The sequence below is a fragment of the Callithrix jacchus genome, chromosome 5 (genome assembly GCF_049354715.1).
Source record: "Callithrix jacchus isolate 240 chromosome 5, calJac240_pri, whole genome shotgun sequence".
Classification (NCBI taxonomy): Eukaryota; Metazoa; Chordata; class Mammalia; order Primates; family Cebidae; genus Callithrix; species Callithrix jacchus.
In genome coordinates, this window is record NC_133506.1 from 94,830,778 (window position 1) to 94,849,148 (window position 18,371).

At 37.7% G+C, this 18,371-nt stretch overlaps 1 protein-coding gene across 4 annotated transcripts in view; it reads left to right on the plus strand.

Annotated features, from left to right (window-relative positions):
* MED13 (mediator complex subunit 13) overlaps window positions 1-18,371 on the plus strand; it is a 232,951-nt gene that overhangs the window by 201,999 nt on the left and 12,581 nt on the right. For all 4 annotated transcript variants that reach the window (XR_013535714.1, XM_078373689.1, XM_002748181.6 and 1 more), the window contains 10 exons: window positions 266-427; window positions 3,936-4,159; window positions 6,203-6,392; window positions 7,347-7,809; window positions 9,426-9,645; window positions 10,918-11,109; window positions 11,601-11,824; window positions 15,286-15,428; window positions 15,952-16,110; window positions 16,224-16,409. Coding sequence is in view for 3 of the 4 variants with exons in the window: in XM_078373689.1 (XP_078229815.1) it covers window positions 266-427; window positions 3,936-4,159; window positions 6,203-6,392; window positions 7,347-7,809; window positions 9,426-9,645; window positions 10,918-11,109; window positions 11,601-11,824; window positions 15,286-15,428; window positions 15,952-16,110; window positions 16,224-16,409 (2,163 nt within the window). In the remaining variant the exon portion in view is untranslated. The remainder of the gene's footprint in view (window positions 1-265; window positions 428-3,935; window positions 4,160-6,202; window positions 6,393-7,346; window positions 7,810-9,425; window positions 9,646-10,917; window positions 11,110-11,600; window positions 11,825-15,285; window positions 15,429-15,951; window positions 16,111-16,223; window positions 16,410-18,371) is intronic.

Here is an 18,371-nt window from a genome sequence, read left to right on the forward strand (position 1 = left end):
TCCCAAAGTGCTGGGATTTATAGGCATGAGCCACTATGCCCGGCAACAGTAACTTTTTATTGTGTGTCTTTTTGGTTCTAAGTATCTAGAAGAACCATTTCTGTAGATTGTCTTACAGAACTTAATACAGTTTTCTGCACAGGCCACAGTTTAATCTTCTTGATGAAGACCTGAACTTCCCTATATGTATTTTGTGTTATCTTAAAATTTTATTTGTGTTGGCAATGGCAATTCTTATTTACTTTTTTTTTTTTAATGCTTATAGATGTGAGTATGCAGTGCTCACAGGATATACTTCGAATGCTCCTCTCTCTTCAGCCAGTTCTTCAGGATGCCATTCAGAAAAAAAGAACAGTAAGACCTTGGGGTGTTCAAGGTCCTCTTACTTGGCAACAGTTTCATAAAATGGCTGGCCGAGGATCTTATGGTAAGTAATTTATAGTGATATGTAATGACTGATTTTATATCAGTCCTCAGATTTCTGTGCCCAACTAGAATAAGCACATTAGTCTTATTTAAGTATTTTTTTGTGGTATATTCTTAAGGCCACCTTGGTCCAATCCTAGCTTTTTTCCCCACCATTTCCAACATTTAGCTTACTCAACTCTAACCCTACTTCAAAAGGAGTGGCTTCTCTTAGGTCCATTTTTACCCATAGGGGGCTTTCCCTCAATATTTTTCATGAAGAAAGCGACATACTGTGAAGATTTTCTTTCAAAGGCAAAAAAAATGCTTTTGTTTTCAGTTATTTAACAAAATTAAATGAAAAAGGGAGATGGAGTGGGGAATGAGAGTTACACTAGTAATAAGGAGCCCTAAGGTCTTCATTTAAAAATAATTAAAACAAAGAAGAAATTTGCTAGTTGTGACTAGAGTAGTAAATGAATACTCTCAATAGGTATGCAGATTTATGGTCAGCTGTGATGAAAAGAACATTCCAAATATTTGAACTGTTTGTTGAAGATTGTCTCTGAAAGGTGGGCTGTAATTGGAGTTTTTAAAATATATTTGGAATAAGACTTCTTAAAATTGAAATCTTTACTTTTGTTTATTGATTTGAAGTATATTATATATGAAAGTAGTAGATTGGCCTCTATTTTCCTTTTCTCCCTCTTTTAATGGCTAAATAATTTAAATCTCATTGCAAAACTAATATTCTGTGAAAAATGGAGGGCTAAGAAAATATATTTTGTTTTATTTATTTATTTTTTTGAGACAGAGTCTCGCTTTGTCACCTAGGCTTGAGTGCAGTGGCGTGATCTTGGCTCACTGTAACTTCTGCCTCCCAAGTTCACACAATTCTCCTGCCTTAGCCTCCTGAGTAGCTGGAATTTCAGGTGCACACCACCATGCCTGGGCTGATTTTTTATGTTTTTAGTAGAGGCAGGGTTTCATCTTATTGGCTAGTCTTGTCTCAGACTCCCGGCCTCAAGTGATATCTGCCCACCTCGGCCTCCCAAAGTGCTGGTATTACAGGCCCAAGCCACCGCACCTGGACAGAAAATATATTTTAGTATAAACCTTTACATTATTTTAAAAACTAAGATAGCAAACATTTATTTATTTATTTATCTCTGTACCTTAATGGTTTTGGATATCATTTCTATCTGCACACATAGAGATTATCTTTTTTTTAATGGCTATGTGTATTCCATTGTTCTTTACATAAGATGATATGTTTTACAAATGCATTGTTTATGAACGTAGAGATTGTATCCACCATTATCATTACAGCTATTTTTCAGTAACTTACACATGCTTTAAAGCATGGTGTATTTTTATTTTATTTATTATTTTTTTGAGATAGGGTCTCGTTATAGGGTCTCGTTCTGTCATCCTGGCTGGAGTATAGTGGCACAGACATGGCTCACTGCAGTGTTAACTTCCTGGGCTCAAGTGATCCTCCCACCTCAGCCTCTCAAGTAGCTGGGACTAATGTGCATGCCACCCCACACAGCTAATTTTTGTATTTTTTTGTAGAAAGGAGGTTTTGCCATGTTGGCCCAGGCTGGTCTCCAGCTCCTGGCCCCTAGTTATCTGCCCACCTTGGCCTCTCAAAGGGCTGGGATTATAAGTGTCCAGTCATGTGTATTTCAAGGAAAAACAAAAAGCTAAATTACTCTCTGTAATACTTTTTTTTTTTTTTTTTTTTTGAGACAGTCTCGCTCTGTTGCTCTGGCTGGAGTGCATAGCATGATTTCAGTTCACTACACCCTCCGCCTCTCCAGTTCAAGCAATTCTCATGCCTCAGCCTCATGAGTAGCTGGGATTATAGGCATGCATTACCACAGCTGGCTAATTTTTGTATTTTTAGTAGAGATGAGGTTTCGCCATGTTGCCCGGTCTGGTCTTGAACTCCTTGGCTCGAGCGATCCACCTACCTAGGCCTCCCAAAGTGCTGAGATTACAGGCATCAGTCACCATGCCTGGCCCCTGTAATATCAGTTTGAATTTTTACCAGTTAAAGTGCCTATTTTCCCAGAGCTTTGCCTAATAGGATGCTGAGTCCGTGGGTGAAAAATGATTATTTCCTATTATAGTTTGAGAGATTAAATGGCATAGACTGTGGGGATAGATTTCTTGGGTTTAAATTCCTGCTCTGCTACTTCTTGTAAAATACTAGAGAAATTACTTAACTTCTTCATTTATGTTTTATCATCTCTAAAATGAAGTTAGTAATAGTTTCTGCCTTGTGTTTTCTTGTGAGGATTAAATGATTCGTACATGCAAAGAGCTTTGAATAGTACCTAGCACATAGCATTATCAGTGTTTGCTATTACTAATTTTAATTGCTTTTTTTAATGAGAAAGAGCATCTTTTTATGTGTAAGAGATATTTTCGTTTTGTAGTCTTCATGTTCTTAACCCATTTTTCTATTAGGTTGTTGGTCATTTTCTTTTAAAAAATTTTTATTGTGGTAAGAACACTCACCAGGCATGGTGATTCACACCTATAATCCGAGGACTTTGGAAGGCCAAGGTGGGCAGATCACTTGAGGTCAGGAGTTTGAGAACAGCCTGGCCAACATGGTGAAATCCCGTCTCTACAAAAAATAAAAAAATTATCCAGGTATGGTTATGTATGCCTATAATCACAGCTACTCAGGAAGCTGAGGTGCAAGAATTGCTTGAACCCAGGAGGTGGAGGTTGGAGTGAATGGAGATTGTGCCACTGCACAGCTTCCTGGGCAACAGAGCAAGACTCCATCTCAAAAATAAAAATAAAAACTAAAAAAAAGAATACTTAACATGAGCTCTTAATAAGTTTTTTTTCCTATTTTTTAAATTATATTATTTTTAAATGTATAAATAGAGATGGTGTCTCACTGTGTTGCCAAGGCTTGTCTCAAACTCCTGGGCTTAAGTAATCCTCCTGCCTTAGCCTCCCGAGGTACTGAGATTATAGGCATCAGTCACAGCACCTGGCCTACAGTGTATTTTCATGCCAAAAATTTAAATGCAGACCAGGCATGGTGGCTTCCACATGTAATCCCAGCACTTTGGGAGGTTGAGGGAGGATTACTTGAGCTCAGGAGTTTGAGACCAACCTGGGCAACACAACAAGATCCCATCTCTACAAAAACTTTAAAAATTAGCCAAGCATAATGGCACACACTTGTAGTCCCAGCTACTCAGGAAGCCGAGGCCAGAGGATTGCTTGAGCCCGGTAGGTTGACACTGTGGTGAGGCATGATTGTGCCACTGCAGTCTAGTCTGGGCAACAGAACAAGACCCTATCTCAAAAAAATAAATAAATAAAAAGACTTGTTCAGGAAATTCCTAGCTGTTGAAAAGTCTTGATCAACTGGCATTAAGTATTTTTGTCTCTAATAAAAAAGTTTCACTAATAATGACTTCATTAACTTTTGACATTTAAATAAAAAGGAGACATGTCTTGTTTTTAAGTGTTTCTTAAAATACATCTCTCTTATTTAGGAACTGATGAATCCCCAGAACCACTGCCAATCCCCACATTTTTGTTGGGTTATGATTATGATTATCTGGTGCTTTCTCCATTTGCTCTTCCTTATTGGGAGAGACTTATGCTGGAACCCTATGGATCTCAAAGAGATATAGCCTATGTTGTACTGTGTCCAGAGAATGAAGCCTTGTTAAATGGAGCCAAAAGCTTTTTTAGAGATCTTACTGCAATATATGAGGTAGGTGTTTAAAAAGAGATGACATTTTAAAACTACCTTATGATTTGTATTGATATATATATGTATATATATAGCATATATATATATATATATATATATATATGCTATATATATACAGCATACTGGTAAATTTAGTTGATTGGGACACAGTGATGATGTCAAATTAGATGTTTATTTCTCATACTAGCCAGTTACATTCTTTGCTGAGTTTGACCCAGTTTGTTAGATGTGTATGTTGTGGGTCAGAGTGGCTATACCCCTATTGGAGGAAGAAACATTGAGGGCATATAGATATATATCCCATTTAATGTGACCTTTTCTAAAACAAAGGGTAACAATGGTAAATAGCCAGGAAAAAAATTACATTTATAAAAATTCTAGTCTTTATTCTCTAGAATTTCAGGTAGTGACACTAGACCTCACTTTTCTCATATGCAAAATAAATTTGGCCAGGCACAGTGGCTCACACTTATAATCCCAGCACTTTGGGAGGCCGAGATGGGCAGATCTCCTGAGGTCAGGAGTTTGAGACCAGCCTGACCAATATGGAGAAACCCCGTCTCTACTAAAAATACATAATTAGCCAGGCATGGTGGTGCATGTCCATAATCCCAGCTACTTGGGAGGCTGAGTCAGGAGAATCGCTTGAACCTCGGAGGCAGAAGTTGCGGTGAGCCAAGGCCACGCCATTGCACTTCAGCCTGGGCAACAAGAGTGAAACTCCGTTAAATATAAATAAATAAATAAAAATTTTTTAAAATCTATGCTAGTTGTCTCTAAGGTCCATTTCAGGTCTGAAATTCTTGCTTATTCTTTTAAGTTATAATTCTCACGTATCCATCACCAGGCATAATAATTGTAAATTGTTAAGTGTTATGGTACATAAAATCTTACTTTATTATTCCCTCCTTTTCCCACAAAGGCTTTGAAATTTAGTCTTTAAATTTTGATGCATTTTACACTCCGAATGTTAGTATATGCTAGTTTAGCTTCCTTATAAAATTTTCCACATAATTACAAGGTCTCTGTAGTATGTTTTTAATAAATAAACATTTCCCAAAGGGTGTTATTCGGAACATTAGTCTGGTTAAATTCTCTCAGAGGCTGGGCGCAGTGGCTCATGCCTGTAATCCCAGCATTTTGGGAGACCGTGGCAGGTGGATCATCTGAGGTCAGAACTAGTCTGACCAATATGGTGAATCCCCATCTGTACTAAAAAATATAAAAATTAGTGGAGTGTGGTAGCGGGTGCCTGTAATCCCAGCTACTTGGGAGCCTGAAGCAGGAGAATCACTTGAACCCAGGAAGCAGAGGTTGCAGTGAGCCAAGATCATGCCATTGCACTCCAGCCTAGGTGACAGAGCAAGACTTTGCCTAAAAAAAAAAAAAAAATTCTCTCAGAAAAAAAGTTCAAAGGCTTGGGGAGACATTGTATATTATATTACCTTTTAGAGAGTCATAATTCATATTAGATTATTAAAGGTTTTGAAATTCTTACAGTAAAAAAGTCTTCTAAATTTGCTTAATCCAATGTTACAAATTTATCAGACCATTAGCTTCCTATAACAAAAATCAGTGGCTCATAGAACTAGAGGGAGAGAGTATATAAATATATTTATATACCAATTTTTATTTTGCTTTGATTTAGGGATATGTGTATTTATAATACATGAATTAGAGTCAATGTATACCTAAAATGACTGCATTTTTGTGCTCCTTTATTTCTGCATTCTGCAAGCTTTTATTATTCAAACCAAATGGTTCTAGTGTTATCTAGTTGTTTTTTCATTAGAGATATTTTAATTTTGAAAAAAATTTAATGAATTTCTAATGTAAAAATGAAAAAGACCTATAGTACTATTTCTCCTTTGATATGTTTATTTTTTTGCCCTACTTCTAGAAACACCCTTGATATTTTTATCACAACTGTGAATGGCAAATGGTTAAGCTTATTTTAAATAGCTTTCATGCTTGGTTTTATAATATGTATCTAAAATACTATAAAAAATTTACTAATTCTGCTTTCTGTATGTATATTTGTAGTCCTGTCGATTAGGTCAACATAGACCTATTTCTCGACTGTTAACAGATGGGATCATGAGAGTTGGATCTACTGCATCAAAGAAACTATCAGAAAAGTTGGTAGCAGAATGGTTTTCTCAGGCAGCTGATGGTAACAATGAAGCATTTTCTAAACTCAAGCTTTATGCACAAGTCTGCAGATACGATCTAGGTATTGAGTTTGTATTTACTGTATAAGGCTAGCATTGGCAATGTGTGGCCTGGTTCACCAGCTGTTTTTGTAGATAAAATTTTATTGGAACACAACCATCCTCATTTATTTATGTATTTTCTCTGGCTGCTTTTGCGCTACAACATTGGAGCTTAGTAGTTGTGATAGAGTCTATGTGGCTGTAAAGACAAAAATACTATTATATGACCCTTTGCAGAAAAAGTTTGCTGATCCCTAATGAGGGATCTGATCAGGTATGAAGAAATTGTGGGTTATAAACAAATATTCTGTTGCTTCTGTAGGGTCTGATGGTTTATTAACATTAAGATTGTTGATTTGTTACAGTTTAAAGATAAAATAATGTATAGTTAATCTGTACAAAACCAAGAAATAGTTCTTTGTTACGCTAAGAAAATGACAGCTATTTAAGACTTGCTGATTATACTTTTTTCTTTCATTCTACCCATGTGCAACTGTATTGCTTATAAATACTCTTGAAATAAATATCAGTGGACTTCCTTTAGACTTAATCCAAGGAGATACAGAACCAAACTATTGAATCTCATTAGACATTCCAATAATTTGAACCCCATAATAACATTATACCATTTTATATTTTTATTAGCTCCCAATGTAGTCAATATTTATTTGATTTGTGATTTAGAAACCCTTTGAATAGTTTGATGAATATTTCTAGATAGCTTTTCTAGCAAATTCTAAGAATTTGTTAAACTTTCATTTCTTTAATTTTGAGTGAAAATTCCATTTTACATATGTTTCTTCAGTTTCTAAGGGAAAATAGAAAGTAAGTATAGATTATACCATTAACAAGCAATTCAGATGCTATAATTACCAAGAAAATATCAACTTGATTATTTTATTTACAAAGTACAATAAAAAAAAAAAAGTCAGTGAAATAAAGAATTAAATTTCCTACCTGTTTTTATCCTTTAGGTCCTTATCTTGCTTCTCTGCCATTGGACAGCTCTCTACTTTCCCAGCCAAATTTAGTTGCCCCTACAAGTCAGTCTTTGATTACTCCACCTCAGATGGCAAATACTGGAAATGCTAATACTCCATCTGCCACCTTAGCATCTGCAGCGAGCACTACTATGACAATGACTTCAGGTGTTGCCATATCTACTTCAGTTGCCACAGCTAATTCAACTTTGACTACAGCTTCAACTTCATCTTCATCATCCTCCAACTTGAATAGTGGAGTATCATCAAATAAACTACCTTCATTTCCACCCTTTGGCAGTATGAACAGTAATGCTGCAGGATCCATGTCTACACAAGCAAATACAGTTCAGAGTGGTCAGCTAGGAGGGCAACAGCCATCAGCTCTACAGACAGCTGGGATTTCTGGAGAGTCATCTTCACTTCCCATTCAGCCACATCCTGATGTGTCTGAAAGGTACCTTTAAAAATACTGATTCTTGCAGAAATATAAAAAAACTATGATGCTTCTTTTTTTCTTTTTTGAGACAAAGTCTCATTCTTTCACCCAGGTTAGAGTACAGTGGTGGGATCTCCACTCATTGCAACCTCTGACTCCCAGGTTCGAGCAATTCTCCTGCCTCAGCCTCCCAAGTAGCTGGAATTGCAGTCATGCGCCACCACGCCTGGCTAATTTTTGTATTTTTAGTAGAGACGGGGTTTTATTTTGTTGCCCAGGCTGGTCTGGAATCCTTGGACTCAGCGATCTGCTTTCCTCAGCCTCCCAAAGTGTTGGGATTACAGGCATGAGCCACCACACCTGGCCTAGTGTTGAATATTTTATGTATAAAATTGTAATGTAGATTCTTCATAAAGTCTTCATCATAGAATTCTAGAATCAGAGGGTGGGAATTAAGAACTTGTAAACTGTATAGTCCAATACCATATGACATTTGAGTCTTCTGTGGCATAACTGTCAAGTAGATTTGCCTGTGCGATTCACTCTAGTGATTGAGAAGTCACTATTGAGCCAGTCTGTTCAATAGTGAGTCCTATTAAAGTTTGAATCTCAGCTCTGCTCTACCGTTTACCTGCTTTGTGACTTAGAGGAAGCTCTAATTTTCTGAGCTTGTTTTCTTATCTGTAAACTGAGAGTAATATGATACAGTATACATTAAGTACTTTACAGTGATTCCAATTTATTTATAGTGACAAGAATGATTATGACAGCTCTCCTTTTATGACAAAGGTTTTTTGTGAGCTTTCCTTTTGATTTATAGGCTAGGTTGGCTAGAGCTTAATTATATCTGTCAGCTACCCAGGATGTAGTTGTGCTCAAAAGTACAATCATATAGGGGTCAAAACAAATTATTACCCAGATTGATTTACCCATCTTGAACATCTGAATAGATCTGAAGTTTAAAAAAAATTAAATCACCCATCAGAGAATGAAATTTGTTCATTTAAGTTATGAAGTATGAAATAAATGTATATAAACTAAAAATGGGACCAGGTAAAGTGGCTCATGCCAGTAATCCTAGCACTTTGAGAAGCCAAGGCAGGAGGATTGCTTGAGACCAAGAGTTCAAGACCAACCTGGTCAACATAGTGAGACCCTATCTCAAAAAATCAGAATAGAAAATACCTATAATCTAAAAATGTACTAGAACATTGAGTAAGTCTAGAAATGTGTTTATTTCCGGTCTAGTTCTACCTGTGCCCAACTTTATAAATTTGGGCAGCTATTTGAGATTGTCTCAGACAAAGAGACCTATCTCTGTCTCAGTTTATCTCTTAAACTCTAAGCAGTCTTTGGCATCTAATATTCTATGGTTTAATAATTTTTTTTTTTTTTTTTTTTTTTGGGTAAATGTAAGGTAAGACCTCTTAAGGCAAGTGTTTTTATACACTGTGAAATTGTATGTACTTTATTTATGGTTCACTTTGGCAAGAAAGAAATGTCCTTCCTTTTCAGAGAGGATTTCTCATACCTTTCACCAAAAAAGAGAGAAGGGGGATATTAAGAACCTCCTTAGGTGCTATCCCAAGCACATACAGTACAACTTTTTATCTCATTTCTATCTTAAATTTTAGCACGATGGATCGGGATAAAGTGGGAATCCCCACAGATGGTGATTCACATGCAATCACTTATCCACCTGCAATCGTTGTTTATATAATTGATCCTTTTACATATGAAAATAAAGACGAGAGCACTAACTCTTCTAATGTGTGGACGTTGGGGCTACTTCGATGCTTTCTAGAAATGGTCCAGACTCTTCCTCCTCATATCAAGAGTACTGTTTCTGTACAGGTAAGAGTGATAAATGTTGTGAGTTAAAATTATGTAAAACAGTTTGATGTCAGAAGTTTCAGATACTGCTTTTCTGTATTCAGATTGATTATCTAAAAGCTAAGTTACATTATATTGATTTTACTTCAGGTAATATCATAATAGAAATCTTAGAATTTATAAAAGATAAATGTCACAGTCATACCACAGTAATATTACAGAATAAAAAGATTGCATTAAGTACATTAAATGCTTCTTCTGTGTTATTTTATAAGCCAATTATTTTTTTTTTATTTTATTTTTTATTTTTTGAGATAGAGTCTCACTCTGTTGCCAGGCGCCAGGCTGGAGTGCAGTGGCACAATCTCGGCTCACTGTAACATCTGCCTCCCAGGTTCAAGCAATTCTCCTGCCTCAGCCTCCTGAGTAGCTGGGACTACAGGCATGCGCCACCACGCCCAGCTAATTTTTGTATTTTTTAGTAGAGACGGGGTTTCACCATGTTGACCAGGATGGTCTCGATTTCTTGACCTTGTGATCCGCCCTCCTCGGCCTCCCAAAGTGCTTGAGCCACCGCGCCCGGCTATAAGCCAATTTTTAAATTCGTAATCCTAAATAGAAAAAGGTAGCATGTACCTAAACAAGACAGGTTACTAGAAAAAGAGAAAACCATTAGACATATTGTTAGAAGAAATTTGGAATCTATTTTATAGACTTCAACAGGACTAATCAGTGGCAGTATTAATTAATGTAAGTGTTATATAGAACATTTTATAGTTTGTTGTTTTTTTGTTTTTTTGTTTTTTTTTTTTGCCAGACCAGAAGGCAGTGGCTCGCTTTTGGCTCACTGCAACCTCCACCTCCTGGTTCAAGTGATTCTCCTGCCTCAGCCTCCCAAGCAGCTGGGACTGAGGTGCATGCCACCACACCCAGCTATTTTTTGCATTTTTAGTAGAAACGGGGTTTCACCATGTTGGCAATGATGGTCTAATCTCTTGACCTCATGATCCGCCCGCCTCAGCCTCCCAAAGCTCTAGGATTAGAGGCATGAGCCACTGCACCTGGCAAGAAAATTTTAAAGGTTTTAAATGGTACTTTAGTTCAGGACCCATTGGTAAAATTGGCAGCTTATTAAAAGCCTACGTAATAGATAAGAAAACAATCCTTAAATTTTCATTTAAATTATGTTTTGTTTAAATTTTCTAGTAAAAAATGTTTAGAGTTTTAGACCCACAGTTCCTTTTATTCTCTTTTGGAAGTTTAACATTTGTAATATTTGCCTATACTTCTTAGATTATTCCTTGTCAGTACCTGTTGCAACCTGTGAAGCATGAAGATAGACAAATCTATACCCAGCATTTAAAATCCCTGGCTTTTTCGGCCTTTACCCAGTGTCGGAGGCCACTTCCAACATCAACCAATGTAAAAACATTGACTGGCTTTGGTCCAGGTTTAGCCATGGAAACTGCCCTTAGAAGTCCTGATGTAAGTATGTCTTTCATGATCAAAGTTATTGAATGACTATACATACTTCCCCCTGCCCCAGCCCCGAGATGCAGCTTTGCTCTGTTGCCCAGGCTGGAGTGCAGTGGAGTGATCTCAGCTCACCACAGCCTTGGCCTCCTGGGTTCAGGTGATTTTCCTGCCTCAGCCTCCTGAGTAGCTGGGATTACAGGCATGTACCACCATGCCCAGATAATTTTTTGTCTGTGTGGCGTTTTGCCGTGTCAGCCAGGCTGGTCTCGAACTCCTGACCTCAGGTGATCGCCCACCTCTGCTTCCCAAAGTGCTGGGATTACAGGCATGAGCCACTGCATTTGGCCAACATTTTTATGATATTATGCAAAGCTTTGTGCAATTTTTTGTTTAGCTCTCATTTTTCAGTTATCTTATTGGGTAGATAATAATTACATTTTCAATGCAGTATTTCCCTAAGATTGTACAGTATCATAATACCTTAATTTTTTATTTTATAGAGACCAGAGTGTATTCGACTTTATGCACCTCCTTTTATTCTGGCTCCAGTGAAGGACAAACAGACAGAGCTAGGAGAAACATTTGGAGAAGCTGGACAGAAATATAATGTTCTTTTTGTGGGCTACTGTTTATCACATGATCAAAGGTGGATTCTTGCATCTTGCACAGATCTATATGGAGAACTTTTAGAAACTTGTATCATTAACATCGATGTTCCAAATAGGTATTTGTATTTCCCTAAATGTATCATATTATTCCATTTTTTAAAATTCATGTATACACACACACACACACACACAAACATATTTTGTTTCATTTTTAATGAATAGGAACCAGTTTGAAGATTTTATATATATGAAAATATTAAGATGGGGTATTATGGGTGCTTTTTACTTTTTTCTATAGTGAATGTTTATGTTGTATAACTAAGATAATTAAAAATAATTGTGATTATTATACAAAAAAATTAAGGTCCCTAACTTCTGAATTATAAAGCTTGAGACAATTATTTTAGCTGAACATTTTTAAAAGATGTAGTTAGAAAACTCTTCTGCAATTAACAAATGGTCTAATAGGCCAGGTGCAGTGTGGCTCATGCCTATAATCCCAGCACTTGGGAGGCTGAGGTGAGTGGATCACCTGAGGTCAGTAGTTCGAGACCAGCCTGACCAACGTGGAGAAACCCTGTCCCTACTAAAAATACAAAAAATTAGCCAGTTGTGGTAGTGCATGCCTGTAATCCCAGCTATTCGGGAGGCAGAGGTAGGAGAATCACTTGAACCAGGAGGTGGGGGTTGCCATGAGCCAAGATTACACCATTGCACTCCAGCCTGGGCAACAAGAGCAAAACTCTGTCTCAAAAAATAAATAAATCTAGTAAAGATCTATAGAACATTTAAACTTTTCTCATGTACCATCTAAGATACAGCCCCTAATTAACTGAATAAGTTAATTTCCTTTCCTAAAATTGGCAATTTAAAATTTTACTATTTAAATGTTAGGATGTAGCCGAGTGTGGTGGCGGGTGTCTGTAATCCCAGCCACTTGGGAGGCTAAGGCAGGAGAATCACTTGAATCTGGGAGGTGGAGGTTACCAGTGAGCCAAGATCATGCCATTGCATTCCAGCCCAGGCAACAAGAATGAGACTCTGTCTCAGAAAAAAAAAAAAAATAGTTTGGATGTCTTCAGAATGTGATGGCCATTTTAGAATTCTCCTTGGCAATAAATATCACATCCAGTTATTTAAGAAGGATATAACTAATAGGTCACCAACAGGTGAGCCTTGAAAACATGTTTTCAAGGCTAGTGAATGCTCTTCAGGAGAACCTGAAAAGCAAATCTGTGAAATGATTTTTAGTTTTAAGTTTTGGGTTCTGGCCAGGCATGGTGGCTCATTCTTGTAATACCAACACTTTGGGAGGCTGAGACAAAGCAGATCACTTGATTCCAGGAGTTTGAGACCAGCCTGGACAACATGGCAAAACCCAGTCTCTACAAAAATACAAAAATTTGCCTGGGCATGTAGTCCCAGCTACTCAGAAGACTGAGGCAGAAGGATCACTTGAGGCTAGGAAGTCGAGGCTGCAGTGAACTGAGGTTGTGCCACTGCACTTCAACCTGAACAACACAGTGAGATCCTGTCTCAAAAAAAAAAAAAAAGAATTTGGGTTCTTTCTTTGATTTTCTTCATTATATAAAGGCCTGTTCTTTTTTAAGTGAGAAATTGAATATATGCAGAAATATCTAATGAATATTAGGTCTGAGTTAGGCTGGGGAAGAATAATATAGAAACATTATATTATTGGTTATAAAGATTAACAAGTCGATTAATCTTTATATTATAAACTGTAGAACAGTACTTCCTATCTTATTTCCTGGATATAATTTTGATTTTTTTTTAATGGGGTATTTATACTAATTAAGTGAGCTTGGGAAAGAATATGCTAATCTGTGAAGTATGAGAAAGTAGAGAAAAAATAATACCACCCTTTTCATTATCAAAATAGTGTAACCATTTTACTGTCTTGATAAAGTAGAAGTGAGAGAATAGTTAAGAGGGGCAATGATGGGGCTGGGAGAGATGGCTGACACCTGTAATCTCAGCACTTTGGGAGGCTGAGGCGGGTGATCACCTGAGGTCAGGAGTTCAGGGCCAGCCTGACTGACATGATGAAATCCCATCTCTACTGAAAATACAAAAAAATTAGCGAGGCATGGTGGCACATGCCCATTATCCCGCTACTTGAGAGGCTAAGGCAGGAGAATCGCTTGAATCCAGGAGATTAAGGTTACAGTGAGCCAAGATCACACCATTGCACTCCAGCCTTGGTGTCAAGAACAAAAATCTGTCTCAAAAAAAAAAAAAGGGATTTGGGGAGACAGTGATGGAGTCAGACCTGGGCTCAAATCCCAAACCCACCACTGCTGATCTTGGAAAAACTACCTTAGCTAGCTGAGTTACAGCTTATCTATAAAATTATTTGGAGGATAATTTTATTTGTCACATAGAGTTGTTAGAATGAAATGTGGTATTACATGTAAACTGGGCACAATGGATGGTGCATAGTAAGTACACAATAAGTGATAACCACGGTTGGCAGGTCACGGTGATTCACACCCGTAAAATCCCAGCACTTTGAGAGGCTGAGGTGGGTGGATAACAAGGTCAGGAGTTTGAGACCAGCCTGGCCAACATAGTGAAACGCTGTCTCTACTAAAAATACGAACATTAGCTAGGTGTGGTGGCATGCGCCTGTAGTTCCAGCTACTCAGGAGGCTGAAGCAGGAGCATCGCTTGAACTCGGGAGGTGGAGGTTGCAGTGAGTCGAGACTAGGTCATTGCACTCCAGCCTGGATGACAGAGTGAGACTCCATCCAAGACAAACAAATAAATAAATAAATAAAGTGATAGCCACTGTTGCTCAGCCATAGAATGTTTATGTTGCATATTTACCTAGTGAAGGACATGTATGCAGAAAACAGATAACAATGTTGTTTGGACTCAGAAGGGTGATGTTTTGGCTATTCTTCAACTTATAGCATAGAGCAGGCATAGCAATAGCAATTCCTTGCTACAGACCATTGACCAGATCTGGCCATTCCCATTTGAAGTACTGGCTCTTTAAAGAAAAGTTTGCAGGGATGGGCACAGTGGCTTATGCCTGTTGCAACACTTTGGGATGCTGAGATGATCTGCCATCATCTGAGGTCAGGAGTTGAGATCAGCCTGACCAACATGGTGAAATCCCCTCTCTGCTAAAAATGCAAAAATTAGCCAGGCATGATGGCGGGTGGCTGTAATCCCAGCTACTCGGGAGGCTGAGGCAGGAGAATTACTTGAGTCCAGGAGTCAGAGGTTGCAGTGAGCCAAAATCGTGCCACCACACTCCAGCCTGGGTGACAGAGTGAGATTCTATCTCCAAAAAAATCGCTGGTGTAGAGCAGTATTTCTAATTGAGTTGTTTTATAGACAGACTTTTTGAACAGTTTTATGTATTGTAGTGTGAATTAGAAAAACAAACTTAAATGCCAAATCTATGATTTTATGAATATTCTCGCTTAAGACTTGTGTAAAAGTGTGAAGCACTAAAATTAAGGGACCTGTTTTTCACAAATTTGAGCTGTCTTAAAATGTCATATAAATTTTAGAAATATTTATAACTGTCTCTTTATTCATACAATAGGGCTCGTCGGAAAAAAGGTTCTGCTAGAAAATTTGGTCTACAGAAACTTTGGGAGTGGTGCTTGGGACTTGTACAAATGAGTTCATTACCGTGGAGAGTTGTAATTGGTCGTCTAGGAAGGATTGGTCATGGAGAATTGAAAGGTAAAATTGTGCTTTTATTAGTATTTAAATTTCTGTTTTGTGTTAATTCATGCACTGTTCAGACTACATCTAGGTATATCTGTTGAATAAAATGCAAAGGTTATCAAGTAAGGAACCACATATGTGTAGGCCACAAATGGCGTAATTCAGATTTTAAAAAGACATTTTACTATTTTTTAACTTTAATATCAGTCTTGCTGCTGTTCTTGTTGTCTTCTGTTTTTTCCATTTTCTGATTGTTACTTAACTCATCCTCTCTCGAGCAGATACTAATTGAAGGTGGTGTATCCTAAAATTAGGGGGATAAAGGATGTTGAGTAGCATCAGCAGTAAGAATTTCAACTTGATGATAACTCCTGTTTGAGGAATACACTAATTTAAAATTCATTAACTTTTTATGTTTTAACTTTAACTTGGTTCTACATGGATGTTAATAATGCTGTTACCTTTCAAAGACTAAACTCATTAAAAAAATAATACTGTTACTTTGATTTTTGTTTTTTTTTACTGTTGATACCCACAGATTGGAGCTGTTTGCTGAGTCGTCGAAATTTGCAGTCTCTAAGTAAAAGGCTCAAAGACATGTGTAGAATGTGTGGTATATCTGCTGCAGACTCCCCTAGCATTCTCAGTGCTTGCTTGGTGGCAATGGAGCCCCAAGGCTCTTTTGTTATTATGCCAGGTTAGCTATCTTTAGTTTATATCAGATTTAATTCTTCATGTAGTTAAGTTTTTAAGTATTACATAAAATTTATTCCTCATTTATTAAAAGAAAAAAATGTCTTTCGTTTTCAGATTCTGTGTCAACTGGTTCTGTATTTGGAAGAAGCACTACTCTAAACATGCAGACATCTCAGCTAAATACCCCACAGGATACATCATGTACTCATATACTTGTGTTTCCTACTTCTGCTTCTGTGCAAGTAGCTTCAGCTACTTATACCACTGAAAATTTGGATTTAGCTTTCAATCCCAACAATGGTAGGTAATTTGTTCCATTTTGGTAGTCTGAAGAATACCCCCCAAATTAAATTCATGTCCAATACCTGAAACCTGTGAGTGTTATCTTATTTTACCAAAAAATGACTTTGCAGATGTGATAAATTAAGGATCTTGAGATGGAGAGATTATCCTGGATTATGCAGGTGGGCCCTTAATGCAATAACATGTACTCTTATAAGAAGGAGGCAGAAGGAGATTTGACTACATAGAAGAGGGGAAGCCATGTGATGGAAACAGAGGGAGACAGAGTCAAAGGAAGAAGATGCTATGCTGCTGACTTTGAAGATGGAGAAAGAGCCCATGAGCCAAAGAATATAATTCCAGACTCTGGAAAAGACAAGGAAACAGATTATCCCCTCAAACCTCCAGAGGAGTTCAGCCTTGCCGACATCTTTGATTTCAGTCCAATGAAACTGATTTCAGACTTCTGGCCTCCAGAACTGTAAGAGAATAAATGTGTGTTGTTTTTAAGCCAACAGTTTGTGGTAACTTACTAAAGCAGCAACAGGAAACTAATACAACCATTCTTTCACTTTGTGGGTATCAGAACTGGTGCTATGAATTATCCCATAAATCTTTACTTTAAAAAATTTTTTTAAGACAGAGTCTCACTCACTCTGTCTCCCAGGCTGGAGTGCAGTGGTACAATCTCAGCTTACTGCAACCTCTGCCTCTTGGGTTCAGGTGATGCTCGTGCCTCAGCTTCTTGAGTAGCTGTGATTATAGGCACATGCCACAATGTCTGGCTAATTTTTGTATTTTTGGTAGAGATGTGGTTTCACCATGTTGGCCAGGCTGGTCTCAAACTCCTGACCTCAAATGGTCTACCCACTTGGGCCTCCCAAAGTGCTGGGACTACAGGCATGTGCTACCATTACCAGACATCTTTACTTATAGATGGCTGGGTGCAGTGGCTCACGCCTGTAATCCCAGCACTTTGGGAGACTGAGGCAGGCGGATCAGCGGAGGTCGGGAGTTCGAGACCAGCCTGGCCAACATGGAGAAACCCCTTCTCTACTAAAAATACAAAATTAGCCAGGCGTGGTGGTGCATGCCTGTAATCTCAGCTACTCGGGAGGCTGAGGCAGGAGAATCACTTGAACCCGGGAGGCGGAGACTTTTTGAGCCGAGACCACACCTTTGCACTCCAGCCTGGGCAATGATAAACTGCCAAAGTAGGATGTAATTTTTCCAGTTGAATTTATAGATGGCATTTTAGTAGAAGAGAAATAAGATTTTATTATTACTCTGAGCTACCTTTAAAAATCTCACATCTCTAAAGTCACAAGTATGGCTACTATGCTGTCTTGTTTTAGTGTGTTATATAATAACTCGAATATTTTACTTAATAAAGAACATGGTATTATTCATAAATACAGTAATCCTCCTTATCTTTGGTTTAGCTTTACATGGTTTCAGTTACCCATGATATAGTACAATAAGACACTTTGAAAGAGAGAAACCACATTCACATACCTTTTATTATAGTACCTTGCTGTAATTGTTCTATTATTCTTGTTATTAATCTCTTACTGTACTTGATTTATAAATGAAACTCCATCATAAGTGGAATGTAAAGGAAAAACCAGTATATAGGATTTGGTACTATCTTTGGTTTCAGGAATCTATGGGGGCATGGCGGTGGGTCTTGGGACATATCCTCCATGGATAAGGGGGAATACTCTAGTCCCACTTTAAACACATTTCCTGCGTACCATATTTGCTTTGTATTAGTTTCCTATTGCTGCTCTAACAAAGTACTACACATTTAGTGGCTTAAAACAACACCCATTTATTTTATCTTACAGTTCTGGAAGTCAGAAGTCCAAAATCAGTCTCACTGGGCCAAAGTCAGAATGTCAGCAGGATTGATTCCTTTCTGGAGGCTCTAAGGGAAAATGTTTCCTTGCCTTTGCCAGCTTCTACAGGACACCTGCATTC